This window comes from Brassica rapa, chromosome A06, assembly GCF_000309985.2.
Source record: "Brassica rapa cultivar Chiifu-401-42 chromosome A06, CAAS_Brap_v3.01, whole genome shotgun sequence".
Classification (NCBI taxonomy): domain Eukaryota; kingdom Viridiplantae; phylum Streptophyta; class Magnoliopsida; order Brassicales; family Brassicaceae; genus Brassica; species Brassica rapa.
Window position 1 is genome coordinate 1,159,654 of NC_024800.2, and position 16,777 is coordinate 1,176,430.

The 16,777-nt window shown below is 30.7% G+C and overlaps 1 protein-coding gene across 1 annotated transcript; it reads right to left on the minus strand.

The window, feature by feature from the left end:
* Positions 1–8,255: 8,255 nt before the first annotated feature.
* On the minus strand, positions 8,256–16,693 carry LOC103871205 (RHOMBOID-like protein 5). The gene is made up of 5 exons (XM_009149429.3): positions 13,459–16,693; positions 13,210–13,370; positions 12,763–12,932; positions 12,435–12,694; positions 8,256–12,301 (listed from the first exon to the last, which is right to left on the minus strand). Exons 1-5 carry the CDS (start codon positions 13,740–13,742, stop codon positions 12,229–12,231), a joined length of 948 nt encoding a protein of 315 aa, XP_009147677.1. The 5' UTR covers positions 13,743–16,693; the 3' UTR covers positions 8,256–12,228.
* Positions 16,694–16,777: the final 84 nt, after the last annotated feature.

Consider the following 16,777-nt stretch of genomic DNA (forward strand, 5'->3'; position numbering starts at 1 on the left):
TGATGATGTTTTTTTGTCTTTAAAAATGATTTGGGTTAGGAGGGTAGCAACTTGAGAACAACGCTACAGATGTCGATCCCACCGATTCGGTGATAAGATGTCAGTGACTCAGTGTAACATTGGAAATGTATTAAGCTTGTGCCTAGAGTATGAATGCCATTCTTTACTACGTATATAGAACATTCATTGGACAGAGAAGAGATCATACATGAATTACATCGTTTTTTGTTCTTATTTACATGTAATATGTTTAATTTTATTATGACAATATGTGCTAGCATGTGAACCCAATCTTATTTATTTAATGAGATGTGATAAATTTGATAAATAAGCATTTGGTAGATAGTTTTGAAAACATATCAAAACCCAGTAAGTACTCAAAGGTTAAACAAAAAAAGGAAAACAACATCGATGCATAAGCATTATTCTAAAAGTACTGCATCCAAGTAATTTATTATCTTCACCTAAGCCACTCGTGCCTTATTGGCCACCTTAGTAGTTGGTGTTGCTGGAGCCTTTTGGATGTGAGACCACTTGAAGATGTTCCCACAGTTGCTGATTTCATACGATCTTACCACTTACGTCCACCTTTTGTAGATGAGACCACTTGAAGATGTTCCCACAGTTAATGTTCTCCCCTGCATTAGTCTCTTTGTCGGAAAATGGCATTCAAGAAGATGTCCTGCAAAAAGAAAGAATTGATTTGTGTTCCAAGAAATATTAGGTTCGTCCTAATAATCATAAAACAGATAATAACAGGTAGAGCAAGACACTAATATAGTAATTCTAATTTTAGCAAGAAATACAATCTTTGGATCGTCCCGGAAGCTTTCCAGTTGTTGAGAAATGACACACCTTGTAAGTCAAACAGACTCGGAATCACAGATTCACCACTGCCAAGGGAAAAACATAATCTGAAATCATCAACGTCTTCTTAAAAGAAAAAGTCTCATCATTTATGAAAATATTGAGGTAGAGAGTAACTTACCCAGTTTGATAGTTGCCATGACACGTTCTTTTCCCTGGAGAACGTCAATAACTGTACTTTTCACAGCTGTTAGCTCACCAATAACGTCTGCGAGATGAGGAAAGCTTAATAACAGCTAATAAGAGGATGTACCTAGAAGATGCGTGTCCGTACTGGCTAGGCCAAGCAGCAAATCGTGATCCCGAAAAACCGAATCGGGATTGGAGAACTGGTTTGGTTAACGCATGGAAAGTTGGTTGAATAACATAAACCGAATGGATAGTGGAGAATCGGATAGCCTGTAGTTCTTATTGCACCAAGTCATATCAAATCTGCTGAATGTGAACATTGAACCAGCCTTGAAGTGGTGTCGGAAAGTGGCGAGACGGTTAACATTAACGGTGGCAGGCAGGAGCGTTGACTGAAACAAATGTGAAGAAGAACGCATAACCAACAAACCGTGCTAAAAAACAAATTCAAAAAAGATTCAACAAAGATTCAACAAAGATCTGAATATAAAAGTTACATACTTTATGAATATGAAAGTATGAACAGTTTTAAAATACAATGATCATGAGATTAAGAATGGTAAAACCTTTGAATCAAGGAGGAGCATATCCATTCCATCCTCATCAACTCGCAAACCATTACATTGCAATTTTTTTTTTTTTTATTATCACGAACTGTGAGGATGATGCTCAAGGTATGAAGGGCTTACCGTTTTATAGGAAGAGAAACACCGATTATAGGATGGATAAGCAGCATTGAATGATAAATCGTTGATGTACGTCAATGGAATTAAGAGGCTTCTTAAAGGCGATGAATGAAGACATCTTGTAACATCTCAGAAGATAGGAATCATAGACGATTCGACTCCATCGAAACTTGACACCAAAGTTTCTTCGTTACGTTTCGTATCACTCGATCGAAATGCTGAAATTCCATTGTTGACACAGGGAATCTTCAGACTGAAGAAGACGACAACCCTAATTTTCTATATCAATTCACTCTCAATCTATAGGGCTCAGAATGAATAGACTAATAAAGCCCATACAGAATGAAAATTATAAAGAATCAATACTCATTAAGGTTTCAGCCCAATTTAATATTTGCAAACCCACAAAATACATATGCGTAGAAAATTCCATCAGAAACACGGATGAGTTCTCGTTAAGTAATGACACATGTCGGCTCATCAGGACTTGAATTTCTGACCTGTCTGCCTATGTGGCTTCACCAGGAGAAAATCAACTCTTCTTTATATAAACTAGAGATTTTTCCCGGGCTACGCCCGGGGTTTTCTCCTATATTATAATTTTATTTAGTTTATTATGGATTTTGGATTTGACTAAAAATTTTATACTTCGACTGAATGTGATATATAAATTATTAAAAAAATTTGCAATTATTTGTATTGATTTTGTTGACTAATTTTTAAAATTATTAAAATTTATCTGTTTTTCTTTCAATATATCAAAATACATATAAGTTGGTAACCAAACTGAATTAAAAAAAATTAGTTCAAATTCAATTATTCTTTTATCTTGTTTATTTGAATTTTATGAAAATATGGTCAAAATGAGCATATAATTCGAACATTTTTAACGTTAAAATCAGCCAATATATATATTAAAATTTTAATATTGATTATTTATTATTTGGTGATAAGAAAATCTATATGAATTTGTTATTAAGTGTTAAGGCAGTGAAGAAATGAAGAACAATTGAAATCTAAAAGTGATGTACATTGAAAGAATCCTTAAATTATGTCAAATACTTTTGTTTCCATGCAGCAAAACAAAATATTAAAAATTAAAATTATAATAATATTCTCTAAGAGCTATTTATTGAAAATTTATCATTTTATGTGTATTTGAACTATTGCATTTTATACTATATTATATTTAAAATTTTGTATAACTAATTTGCATTTTTTTTTGTTATTTTGTTGGCAGTTTAGATTATCTTAATTGAAAAAGACTTAATTATATCGTAAATGAATGAATATGAAGAACACAATTCTCAAATAATGCACTTAAAACAATATTATAGATTAAGTTGCTAATGTGAAATCAATTTTTGAACATCTACAACCATTTTAATATGTTTGATTGTGTATCATTGAATCTATTAAATCAGATTCTAAGAATTTGTAAAGTAAAATGAATTAGAAATATATAAAATATATTCTAAATTAAATAAATATGATATTTAGTTATTTTTGTCATAATAACGTATTTAGTTCATTTTTTATATTTATTTATTATTTTTAATTGTTAACTTATGATTGATTGTTTTTCTTATACTGGTATCATCTTTTCGTATAAAAGTGTGACATATATGTTAGGACAAAATAGTAATTGGTTGATTAACTGTCGTTTCTTATCAAAGGTCTATTAATTATTTTTGGATATTTTTTGTTTATTAAAATAAAATATTGTTTATATATTTTTTTATCAATCGATATGTGATATTATTTAACTATGGTTGGATGTAGTAATCATGATTTTGTGTTTTTTTATTAAAATAGTTCATGATTTTAATGGTTATATTTTATGTTTGTCTGTGTTAGTTTTTTGAATTTTGGTGTTTTGTTACATAATGTTATATTTTATAGAGTTTATGAGTGAATGATGTTGAAATAATCTATAGATTGGTGCGCTATTCATTATTTTGTGTGTTGGCTCTGGTTATTTTAGGGAGTGTATGTTTTTGATAGATAATATGTATAAATAATTAATTTTCAACTTGGTTTTTAAGGAATTGATACAGCTATTAATCAGTTTTTCATATGTTGCTTAATTTTAATTCTAACTATTTTTACCACTATTTTCAAATTTTTACATTGATTAAGTTTTTTATTTAATTCACATATTTAATTTTTTGTGGTTTTAAATATATTTAAACTATGTTAATTTGTGGAGAACTAATTGTTGTTTTTGTTTAGTTTTGATTTTTTTCTGCAAAGACTCATAATGGATATATGATTTTATATATTTATTGTTCACTTTTGTACATACATGGCTTTTAAGCATCATCGTAAAATAAAAAAAAATCAATTATGAGTTTAATTTTAATAATTGTAATATTAATAAATATAATACTTTAATTTTAATTTAATATCACAATAATATTTTATGAAATTTAATGGACTTTAAATAGTTTTTTGTTAGACAATAAGAAACTAAATATTTAAGAATTATTTATAAAAGTTTATAAATCCAACCCCACCCCTTGAATACTAAACTCCAAACTCAAATGTTAGGATATTTTTGATTGAAAACGTTTTTGTAAAATGGTATTATTTTAAGAAATTTAACTTGTTTTTTAATTGGTTATTTTAAATCATATGTAGATACCATTAAATGCTTATAGCCTAAAAAAAGTTCTTAATAAACCTTGTAATGATCGGAAGTCATGTGGAAAGTAATAAAACATTTTTCCACAAAACTCTTAACTTATGTTGGGAGATAGATACGTTGATCTCAAGAAACCTGCTATGTCAGTTCAGCTCTGCATTCCCAAGTGTATTGAGGTTTTGAAAATTAAATCTAGACATGGTTTCAATGTTTACGATTGACGATGTACAATTGTGCAGGCTTTGCTTGATGTAAGATGCCAATGCGTGGATGATATTTTCTGTGCAACTCCACAGGATGTTTAAATTCAATTTATGAATCAAGTCACACTGGTAAAACTAAATTGGGTCGTTCTAATCTGTCTGTTAGTTGTGCTGTTTAATAATTCATCTTACAACATGAGGTACACTTATCTTCATTTTAAAGTCTTAAGATTTATACCTTCGGCTGTAAAAAAAATTGATACCATCGAAACAAAAAATTTGAAACCAAAACTAAACCGTAATAAGAAAATAACCAGATTACGCTGGGTTCGGTGAGAACGGAAAGTACTACTTTATTATTGGACTCATACTTAAAATTCTAGATAGCTAATGGGACCGCAACCTCTGTTTATAACTCATAAACTCCTGCGTTGGATCTCTTAAATGCAATGGGTCTTCTTGGGCATCAGAAATTTCTTGGGAGCAGAAGTTTGAGGAGCTTGTGTTGTTGGGTCCACCGGACTGTCTTGATGATTTCAGAGAATCAAGCATATATAGCTATAAAACGAACTAAGTGGACGAACCTGCGGTGGAGAGTTCAGTACGTAATTGTTCAGTTCAGCAAGAGTAACTGTTTCAATTTTTCGCACATCTCCATACTTGGAAGATGTGAAGCTGTAACCATCATCAGATCCAGATAAACTACTAAAAAAAAATAATCCGTCTTTGGAGAACAGTGTGTATCAGATTTCATAAACAACAGTTAGTATGGAATCTCTTACGCTGCTAGAAAACTATGGCCGGTGAGACATTCATTGCCAAAATAGAAGTGTGTTCCAGAAGTAGTATCAGGAAAAGCCAACCTGCAATACTCAACATGATCAATCATTTGTACCAAAACAGAGTTAATCAGTAATGAAGATAAACACAATGAAGCTTGCAATAGTTTTACTCACAAGCCGTTTCTACAGCAGTGCTTCTAGTCCTTGAAAATTCTGAACTTTCAGAAGCGTTAAATAAGTCATCGCGTTAAATAAGCTGCGATAATAACCAAAAGAAGAATTTTGAAGATACGGGAAAGCCAAGAGAGAGATGGATACAACATAAGTCCTTCACTGTTGCTTTGTAAAAAAGAGGACTGCAGGAGAGAGATTATACCTTTTCAACCTCTTCATTTGGCATATCTGCAATAAGAAGTCCAGCATCACCATAAAGCAGCTTAAAAAACATTCCAAAACATATGCAAAAACGCATCAGACAACAGTTTAGACCAAGTATAATACAACTTTAAGAAACATAGTACACAACCTTGAGGCTCTAAAGATGGCATGACGGATTTCATCAGAAGCAGAATGACCAAGACAACCTGCATCACTTTGTTTGAGCCTGAACCAATAAGAACCAAACTACAAATCAAAGACTTAATGTACATATATTAATCTCAATTACATTCAAGCAACGCCCATTTATTCATAGTTAAAAAAACAACAACAAAGAAACCGACCTTCCATTGTGTCTATATTGTTGTCTGAACTCCTTGAATTTGATATTTCTCATGTTTTCAAAAGAGAAAGCATATTCAGAATTATTTCTTGACAGCCTCTCTGTTTTAATTAACAACACTCTCCTTGTGCTCCCTCCCTCCCTTCCTTTCTTTTTGTCTTCGACAAAGTAACTGCAATAACAACAAAAAGAAAAACTATACCTTTATAACCATTCATCAATTGATTCGACAATATTAGCAAAGATTTATGCTTTATTGAAAAGGGTCCCTTTTCTCAGAAACCGTAAACCATTGACGGCGTGGCGTCTACAGAAGAACAGACAGCTTCCAAGCTCAGTAATGAAGTGCTATAATTTTAAGAAACAGATCCATGGAAGAGAGAAGAATGAAAGAGTTCAGACATGACCTGTCTAGGCATGTATTCTAGGTTTCAAACAGATGAAATGAAAAGTGAAAGAAACAAAAGTAGACTACTTTTCTATGAATTGTAAAGTATAAAATCTTCATGAAATTGGAAGGTGGTCATGTGTTTGCTTACCGGAATTAATTTTCCATCAAGGAGAAGCATACTAACCCCCATAAATTCACCGGATTTCTTCCCATTCCAAGATTCCCAAATCTGAAGAGACCCACTTCAATGGTGGATCTAGAACGAACGGCCTACAAATCGGTGAGTCACGTGTTTGCCGTAACTGAAGAGATGATTTTGAGCTGCCGCGGCTTGTCGCAGCGTTGATAAAACGAACAGGGGACTCATCCTAAGGATAAAAATGAATTGTGCCAGGAATCAGCAAACGCAAGAAAGAAAATCAATATTTTTGCGCAAACAATCGAGATGCATACTGATGGAAAGACTTACCTTTGTGAATTTTGATGTCAATCGCACAGCCGCACAACCAACAATCCATCTGCTTTTATTGATAAAAATTAATGAGGTTGGTTTCATCAAAAAAACGGAGGTTTTACCATAAAAGAAACGGTGGTTTTACCAACAAAAAAAAAACAGAGGTGAAAGAATCGGCAACGGAGATGGAGAAGTAGAAGAGACGAAACATATCAACAAATCAGCATCTCAAGTTTGGGCTTAACAGGCCACACGGAAATTTTGGAACAGATAAAAAAAATCAGGTCCAACATTTTCATTTCTATCTGTGACGTGGTAAAAAGAAATGTTCTAATTGGTTAAATATTTTTTCTGACATGGATAGTCTCACAAGGCTTCATATTCACCTTTTAGTATAGGTTAGATAGACATACACATAATATATCAAATTAGAGTCTTATTTTCATTTAAATTTTAGATGATCATAAGAAAATCGACATATATTAAATATCATAACAATAATAACGACAAACCGGTTAATTTAACTAAATAGATATCACAATAGAAACAAACTAATATTAATCAAAATTTTGGACTACACACGATCGACATTCATCACATCTAGTAAATTAGAATATTATTTTTATCTACTTAATAAAAGATTATTGTTTAAACTTCAAATGGTCATCCTAAGATTTACATATATAATTCAATTATAACGATAATAAAAATCTGATTAATTTAACCAACTAGACATCACAGCAGAAATAAACCGATACCAATTAATACCTTGGACTATACAAGATAAATATTTACATCTTATCATCTAGTTTAGTCGAACCACAATACATTAATAACTAAAAGAGAAATACTTGGGTTCACCCCCTATGGTGAACCTCTAGGTTCACCAACCAATAGTAATTGAGTATTTGAAATTTGATATCTTTTAAAAAAGAAAATAAAATTGAATATCCAAATTAGATTATATCTTTAAAATAAAATAATAAAAATACATAAAAATAGTTACAAAAAATAAATAAATAAATATTGTTAAATCTTTAGCAAAATATTAAACCCTATACCCTAAATCCTAAACATTAAACCTTAAACTTTGGATAAACTCTAAACGTTGGAAAATCTTAAACCCTAAATCATACACTAAAAACTAAATTTTAATAACACTAAACCCTAAATTCTAATCACTAAACCCTAAACCCTTGGGTAAACTATGAATCCTTGGGTAAACTCTGAACCCTTGAATAAATCATAAACTCTAGGGTTTAATTTTAAATATTTTTGATTTAGAGTTTATGATTTATCCAAGGGTTCAGGCTTTATCCAAGGGTTTAGGGTTTAGTGATTAAGGTTTAGGGTTTAGTGTTATTAAGATTTAGTTTTGATGTATGATTTAGGGTTTAAAATTTTCCAATGGTTTACGGTTTATCCAAAATTTAAGGTTTATAATTTAGGGTTTGGAATTTAAAATTTAGAGTATAGGATTTAGTATTTTGCTAACATTTTAACAATATTTATTTATTTATTTTTTGTAACTATATTTATGTATTTTTATTATTTTATTTTAAAAATTTATATCATATTTGGAAATTCAATTTTATTTCCTTTTTTAAAAGATATCAAATATCAAATACTCAACCAGTATTGGTTGGTGAACCTCTAGGTTCACCTAGGGGGTGAACCCAAGAATTTCTCTAACTAAAATATGCTTTCATTACATCTTATGATCTTATCATCTTCACACCCTTTTTATCTCGGACAAGAAGAATAGTGAGTCCATTTTGGAAGCATAAAGACTTGTAATCTTTGTCACTAGAGAGATGTGCTTCCACATCACTCATCTTCTTTTTCTAGAAAAGAGTAAAGAGTAAATAGATTATAAGCTAAAGATGATTTCAAGCAAGAGATGATTAAAATATAGAGATGATTAGAGATGGATTCTTCTTCTTTTTCTAGAAAAGAGTAAATCGATTACAAGCTAGCTAGAGATGATTAGAGACGGATTCTTTTTTTTTTAAGTAAAGAGTAAATTGATTACAAGCTAATGATGATTTCAAGCTAGACATGATGACAAATTTGGAAAAATGGAGAAGAACATACCTCAGCGGATTTGGAAAAGATTGAACTCGATTACAAGCAACTAGAGATGATCCGAGAGGGATTGGGAAAAAGGGAGAAAAACAGACCACAACGAATTTGGAAAAGATTGTCAAAAACCCTAAGAACAAAAATATCTGAGCATAGGCTGAAGAACAATGTACAGTAAATGACTAATTGAAAATGAAAGCCAATATTTGTATTTGTAATTGAAAATGAAAAACAATGTACAAGAGTTGAACTATGTGCTTGGACAGTTGTATAAACAATTCTAATTGAAAATGAAAATGAAAATGAAAACCAAGACCTTTGAAACAATGGATAGTTTGAAAATATTAGATTTGTAATTTAATTTGAAAACTAAAAAAAAAAGTTGAATTAGACACATATATTTGTAATTGAAATTGAACACCGAAAAACTGTATTAGATAGATAAGCAAAAATATATACAAACCAAAGCCACAAATATGAACAAACGAATGACTTGTATTCAAATCTTATAATCTAAATTGAAAACTAAAAAGTTGAATTTGATTCATAAACAACAATATATACAAACAAATTGAAAGATCTGGTTGTTATTAACAACAATATGTACAAAACCAATGGTCTGTATCCAGATCTTAGATCTACAATTGAAATTGAAAACTGAAAATTTTGAATTAGATAGAGAAAACAAATATATACAAACCAATTGATAGATCATGTGAAACTAGCCATCAACCAATATTCCGGCTCAGAGTATATCTCCATTGTTGACAGCCTCCTAAAACCAGATTCGTGAGCCGGAGACGACACAGTTCGAAGATTCGCGAGTGGGAAAAATGAATCGTTTGTGTTTTGTTTTATTCTTATAACACAAGGGTAGTAGTGACATTTTACTCTTTAATGAATGTCATTTTTGTGGCTTTCATTTCCTGGTGTCATTTTTTGTGATAAAAACTTCAAAGGTGTTCTTTTGGACAATTGCCCTAAATAAATCTCATTCAAATAAGTTTTATGGAATAATAAGTGGAAACAAAAAGAATGTAGTTATAGTCAATTCAGAATAAATAATTAAGTGAATGAGATGGAATGAAATCACATCAAATTAGAATTATATTTGAAATTAATTTAGGTATTATATAACTTATTTATTGTATTCAAATGTAGATTTGTTAAGATCATGTCTTCCAAAATTATTTTATCTTAATTTTAAATTATTTCTATGATTTTATAAAAAAATTATAAATAATAAAAGTTCCCTAATATGTTAAACGGAAAGTCACTTAAATGACTTTTGCTTACATGTCGATCATTTGTAAAGTCTTAAGAAAATTGTTATAATTTGTTTGGTTGATACAAAAAATTAAGGAAAACTGAGGTACTCCTGACTAAACAAGATAACATTTCTATAACTAAAATTGTTTTAATTTTATTTATTTTAGTTTACATTTAAAATAAAAATTAAATCTATAACTAGTTAATATCACTTGCCAAATAATCTAAATTATATTTCAAATAATTATTTATGATAACTAATTTTTGAAATTATATAAAGAATAATAACGTTTGATCAATTATTTTTATATTTATAAACAATATAATATATTGAACAAAATCTTTTATAAATTCTAATATTTCAATTACATCTAAAATAAAAGGTAAGTCTAAAACTAATTATTATCGCTTGCCAAATAACCTAAATGATATAACAAATAATAATTAATGGTACCTAATTTTCAAAATTATAAAAAGTGTAATAATGTTTGATCAGTTCTTTTTATTATATACTACATAAAATAATGAATAGATTTTTTTTATAGAATTCAATATAATGATTTCATATTCATATAAAAATATAGTCGTATCTATGATAATTATTAATCTCTTATTATGTCCATATATGTTTTATAAATAGCTTTGGAGATTGGACAGATTATATTTGACGGAAAATGTGAGAACTTTGATTTAAAAAATGTTTTTCATTCAAGTCAAATAACATAGTGAATAAAGTATGTTATGATTGAAAAGAATTCTAAGATGGATTTTTAGTTCATTGATTGTATGTTTTGTATTTCTATTTAGAGATAGAAATAAACCTTTGGCAAAAAAATATGTAGAAAAAGTTGGAAAATATTAACAAAAATTTAATAAAAAGAACAAAATGATAACGAAAAAAATAAGAAAAGACCGAAAAAGATGCATAATATGTATTGGAGAAGTTAATGTGATAATTACATATACAATTCCACAAGCATTTGTTATTACTAAATATTCATCAGTTATTTTTACATCAAATTTATGGAAACTTTACAACTGATTTTCAAACTATTGAAGTTTAAAATGACATTTTTATACGTTTCTAATTATTATTCAAAATTATGACATTATATACATAATATATATTTTCATATAATATTTACTTCCGTGAATTCGTGGGCAACCACCTAGCATTTATTGAAAGACTTTTTTATTTATTTCAGATGCAAAAAGAAACTGTTGTGTTGCTAAATTTAATAGGAGCATTGCTGATATTGGGATCATTCCGAGATGCTTATGCTACAAAGTTTATCTGAAGCTTCTTATGCAGTCAAACACATGTTGAAAAAACTTGAGACAATCAAATTTGAAGATATTGAGTCATTGATTTGTTCTTTAGGCTCTAAGGTATTTAATCTTTTGAACTTTATGATTTAAGTCGATTTGTTCAACTAATAAACCTTCTACTTTTCTGATGTTCATTGATATTACATAATTTGGTGATATTAAGATCGAAGAAGCTATAGAGATCTCGGAAGTGTTTCAAGGCTTTGAAGCACTCACAAACAAACCCAAAGGGTATGGAGTAAAGCATATTGATTATGGAACCGTAGGAATAAAAGTTAATGCTCATATCAAGACAGAAAGTAATGCTCTTGTCAAGATAAAAAAAAACAAAATATATTGCTTTGATTTATAGTGTTTATTTGCTCAATATTCAATGTTCGTAGGTTTGTTTCGAAATTGGGGAGACACCTCACGCTAACGAAACATCAGTTCTACTACTACATAATTGATTTGTGATCCTAGTTTGCTACAAAAGAAACTAGATATATAAAAAATGTTTCCTAGGTTAATATATGCTTTTTCATACACATGAGTACAGTTACAACAGCCTTGAAAAACCGGTACATATGTAATTACTTCTCGAATCATCAAATGTAAAACCTTTTCTGGTGATGGTGTTGTATCATATATGAAAATATCTTGGGATCCTGTGAAATGAACTTTTACAGATGCTAATTGACATCTCTGAATGGCACGCTCTCTACTGTATGTTCTCTTAGAAGCTTAGTATATCCCGCAATGAATCTGCAATGAAGTTTTAATCATTTACTGGTCAGGTTTGGGTTTTTGTCTATACAGATGGAAATCCTAGTCCTTGAATCAAGTGTTAGAGGTGTGTTTATGAAGGAATGATTCACTGAGTCTTTGGTGAACTTACCCCGCAAGGAGAATGGCTAGCGATGTAAACCTGAAGACATGTTGATAACACTTGTGTCTTGATTTCCTGTGTTTCACGTCATAACCAGGTGGAATATACTTGGGGTTCACGTATCCGTACTGCGGACGGAGAAGAAGGACAAACCCTAGGAAAAAACCGGCTAAGAATCCTCCACAATGAGCAGAATTGTCTACACGTGGTAAGAATCCGACGCTTAGGTTCAGTGCAATGATCAGGATCAATGTCATAAGTGATGTACACTGCAAGAAAAATATTAACATTAGCTTTCAATAATGTACTATAAAGATTGAAGATCATAAAATTTTACCTTATTTTCATAGATTGTCCAGTTTGTGATCAGCTCTGAGAGCATTGCACCGAGTAACCCGAACAAGGCGCCTGATGCTCCTACTGATACACGTTCTCCTCTTGAATCTGTCAAACAAGACATAATGCTTCCACCAAGCCCGGAGATCACATACAAAGCTCCAATTCTCACTGTAGTTTCAAATAAAAGTAAATTCAGACTCCTGAAGATGAAAAAACATATGGGAGTTTTAAACAAGGTCAGTCCTGGACATCGGCAAGTAAAACATTGGTTTTGGGGATCAAAAAAAAAATTAGAGATAATTTACATAAAAACATCTCCTCAAAACTGTTTAAAAAATTTTTGTTAAAAATATTTTGTTTTGGTGCTAAAATTGGTTAAAATCATTACTAAATCATTTATAACTCTCAACCTATCAAGACCGGCTCTGGGTTTAAAGATTCTTACAGAATCCAAATTCTTGTTCAAGACGCATTCCAATACAGAGGAGGCTGATCATGTTAGCCAGCAGGTGAAGGAGCCCACCGTGAAGCCATATGCAAGAGATGAGACGCCATTTTTCACCTTCCTCGACAAGTCTCCTTTCTAGAGCTCCAAGTCTTCTCAGCCTAAATCAACAAGAAATATACATTCATAATGTATATAACCAAGTTGTAACATATTCTTTTTCCTATTTAATTTGTTCATCTTCCTTACGTGGGAATAGAAGGACCAAGAAGCATATTCTCCTTTATCGGTTGAAACGAAAGCCTTCCAAGGACATCAAACAAGAGACAGTTATCTGATCTCGAGGGGCAATCGTTGACGTACATTGTGGTGGCGAATGTGATGAAGTTAGCAGCAAAGATGAGAGGCACGAGCCATGCGTACCATGGCACGGGAATAGGAGGGCGAAACGGCGGTCGAGCTGGTGGTGGTAACGGTGGTAATGGTGGAGTTCCGTTTTCTATGTCTGGTGGGATCGGCGGTCTCTTCCCCATTTCTGGAAAAGAGTATAACGCGCGTTTGCTCGTTGGCCTTTTGGTTGAGTTTTGAGGATTAGATTTGATTTCCCGCAAATTTAGCAAAAATGTGAAGCTGAGAGAAAAATTCGGAAATACTTGTGGCGGACGTTAGGGTTTTTACTTTTTAGTCTTTTATGACTACATTAGACAGTTATGTTTGGTAATTTTGGTTTATCTTTAACCAAACGGATTCTAAACAAAAACCAGCTTGGAGAAGAATAACTAGCCAAACTAAGTCGCACTGAATGTTTATTTTCGTTTAGCAATTTTTTTTTTAATTTACTACAGGAAAGCCATGTACAACAGAAACTGAGCCACACTAGATTTTTAATCAAACACGGAAAAGCTCGTTATTACCGTTGATCAAACTATTTTAGATACACAGTTAGCCAGCCATTAAACCATCATTAACAAGCGTTAATGGACTCCATTAGAGAAAATTTGTCAAAATTATTCTCAACTTCCAAATTTAAAGGAAAGTACTAACTGACATTTTAATCACCAAATATCATATAGAAACGAATACATAATTTATTTTCGTTGGTAGGCTATTATTATAAACACGTGTTTTGTCAAACTTTTAAACCTATTTAGCAGATGTTTAAACATTCCAAATATGCATACCTGATATAACCGACCTAATCTACTCTCCAAATCTCTAAACCTACATCCTTTTTTTTGACAAAGTTATTGTGTTTTTGGTAACACATTTGCATTAAAAACTATCTAATACATTACACACACATTTACTTTGATTTAATAGAAATAAGTGGAGGAACTAAAGAGTTTTGAATTGCCACACGAATGTATCCAAAACATATGAAAAAGTTAATATGAATTAAATATAATAAGTGATAAATTAGTCAAGGGATCATTTAAAATATATGCTCCCTCTAGACCTATATCTTCTTTCAGAATTTTTTTTTCAAAAGGTATTAGACATTAAACTGTGGAATCCAGCCATATTTAAGGATTTAAGGAGTGAAATTTTGGTGATTATATTATAGATGTTATATCTGGTAAACAACGTCTATTGTAAAATTTCTAGAGACCGTTTAATGTATTAGATTCAGGTTTATTATGAGATTACAACTTAAAACTAATTGATCATAACATTTATATATTAGTTAAGTTTTTTTTAAATGTCTGATGTGGGATATCTTATCTCCCTTTCGAGATGATGACTCTTATCGTTCAGAAATCTCAAAATTTTAAGATATTTATACTCGGTCGAACGAGTTTAGTATAACAATTATACCTGATCGAGAGGATTAATTAAGTAGAGAAATTATATTAATTAGGGGTTTCAGGTTTTCAGGATCTATGGTCTGATATCATATTAGATTCAATTTTATTATGGTTTCCAATTTAAAACTAATTGATGATAATTGAATTGATCTTTACTCTTTAAAGTTCTCTTAAATTTCTGAAGTGAGATATCTTATCCCTAATATAATGGATTCGGTCGTTTCTGGCAGGATTGGTACTAAAGAATTAGATTGTACTTGTTTAAGATTTTTACCAAACTTCAAAAAATCAAATCAGTTCTTGTCATAACTAGATTACGGAAGTTCACAACTTATTTTGGCTTACCAGCAACATCATTGGGCGTGGATAAGTGTGAATACAATTGAACGAAAGGGTGAAGTAAACGTGTGAGGTTGATTTTATTTCGGACGTCAAAGTCAATCGACCCATGTGACCATCTCTTTCTTTAGGGTCTCTCAAAACTTTTAAGACTTAACCTCTTGTGGTATCTCTCTTTCAAGTAGTTAATGTCCTATAAACAAGTTGCCGTACCATGATGATAGTTGCTATAGTCTTATCTCTTGCTATGAATATTTTGTTATACGTAGTTGTCAAGATTATATACATAAAACTGGAAATAATAAGAAGAAAAAACCCGGAAATATATATACTAAGAAGAAAAATTATGTATTGAATTGACGATCACAACGATATTAGATAAATCTATATGAGTTCCAACATATGGACCACAAATTGCTGCCTTGTAATTCATGCATATGTAGATCTTTGCTGTGTAGAACACGGAATCAAGTACTAATTAAAGCACAAGAAGATAAAGAAGTTGGTCTTTTTTTTTTGCCAAACAGAGAAGTTGGTCTAAGTCTCTTTTATATCACAATCAAATACTTCAAGAAGTTCCGGAAGAATTACACTTTGACCAGTCCTCTTTACAAATTTCATGTAAAACATTTAAAAAAAAGTTTCATGTAAAACATGTTTCGTAGCGTATTCGTTTTGAACTCAAACGGACCAAATTCAAACAAAAATATTATTTACTTTATTGATAAAGATTAGCAAATGTATTCGTTTACAGAAGAGGTTAATACATTTATTATAAAACTAAATTTATACGCTCGTAAAAATTAAAATATAAGATACAAGTAGTTTACACCCAAAAAAAAGTAGTTTAAACGCGGCAAATCAGGTTTTGAAAGAGGACACGCGGCAACAGCCCGTGCTAATGTAAACGCCAGGTTCTGCTTTGGTTCTGTCTCCAAGTTAATGACATAGGTGGCATCAAACTGAGTGGAAGAGAGAGAGAGAGAGAGATTCATTCAGCACTTTTGAATCTATTGTATTGAATATTTCTCTTCAACACATTTTTTTCCTTGATTTATAGGTACTTAGAAGATGCTTGTTGTAAACGTATGATATGTATGAATATCTAGTAACTAGAGACTTCACAAAAAAAAAATCTAGTAACTAGAGAAAAGATAATTACTTGTGAAACATAACCTAACAATAACATATATCCACTTTGGATTCCTTTTCACTAATTTACTCATTGGTTTAGAGAGTAAGCTAGCCAGAAACTAATCTATAATTTAATGACAAATTTTTTGCAAAAATGTGAAAGGAAGGGACAAAGACAGAAAACTGAACACTGTAATATTTTTTAGTAATAGAAAAAAAAACTTATCAAACTAAGGATGACAGACAAAAATCATTTAACTGATACAAGTAAGCAACGTCCATAAAGTTTT

Bases quoted from the DNA above. Each gene is read 5' to 3' on its own strand.
- LOC103871205 (XM_009149429.3), bottom strand. From the start codon at position 13,742: ATGGGGAAGAGACCGCCGATCCCACCAGACATAGAAAACGGAACTCCA. The intron at 12,933-13,209 runs GTAAGAATCTTT...TTGAAACTACAG, and splicing joins TGAACAAGAATTTGGATTCT to TGAGAATTGGAGCTTTGTAT. The intron at 12,695-12,762 runs GTAAAATTTTAT...TTTTTCTTGCAG, and splicing joins GGACAATCTATGAAAATAAG to TGTACATCACTTATGACATT.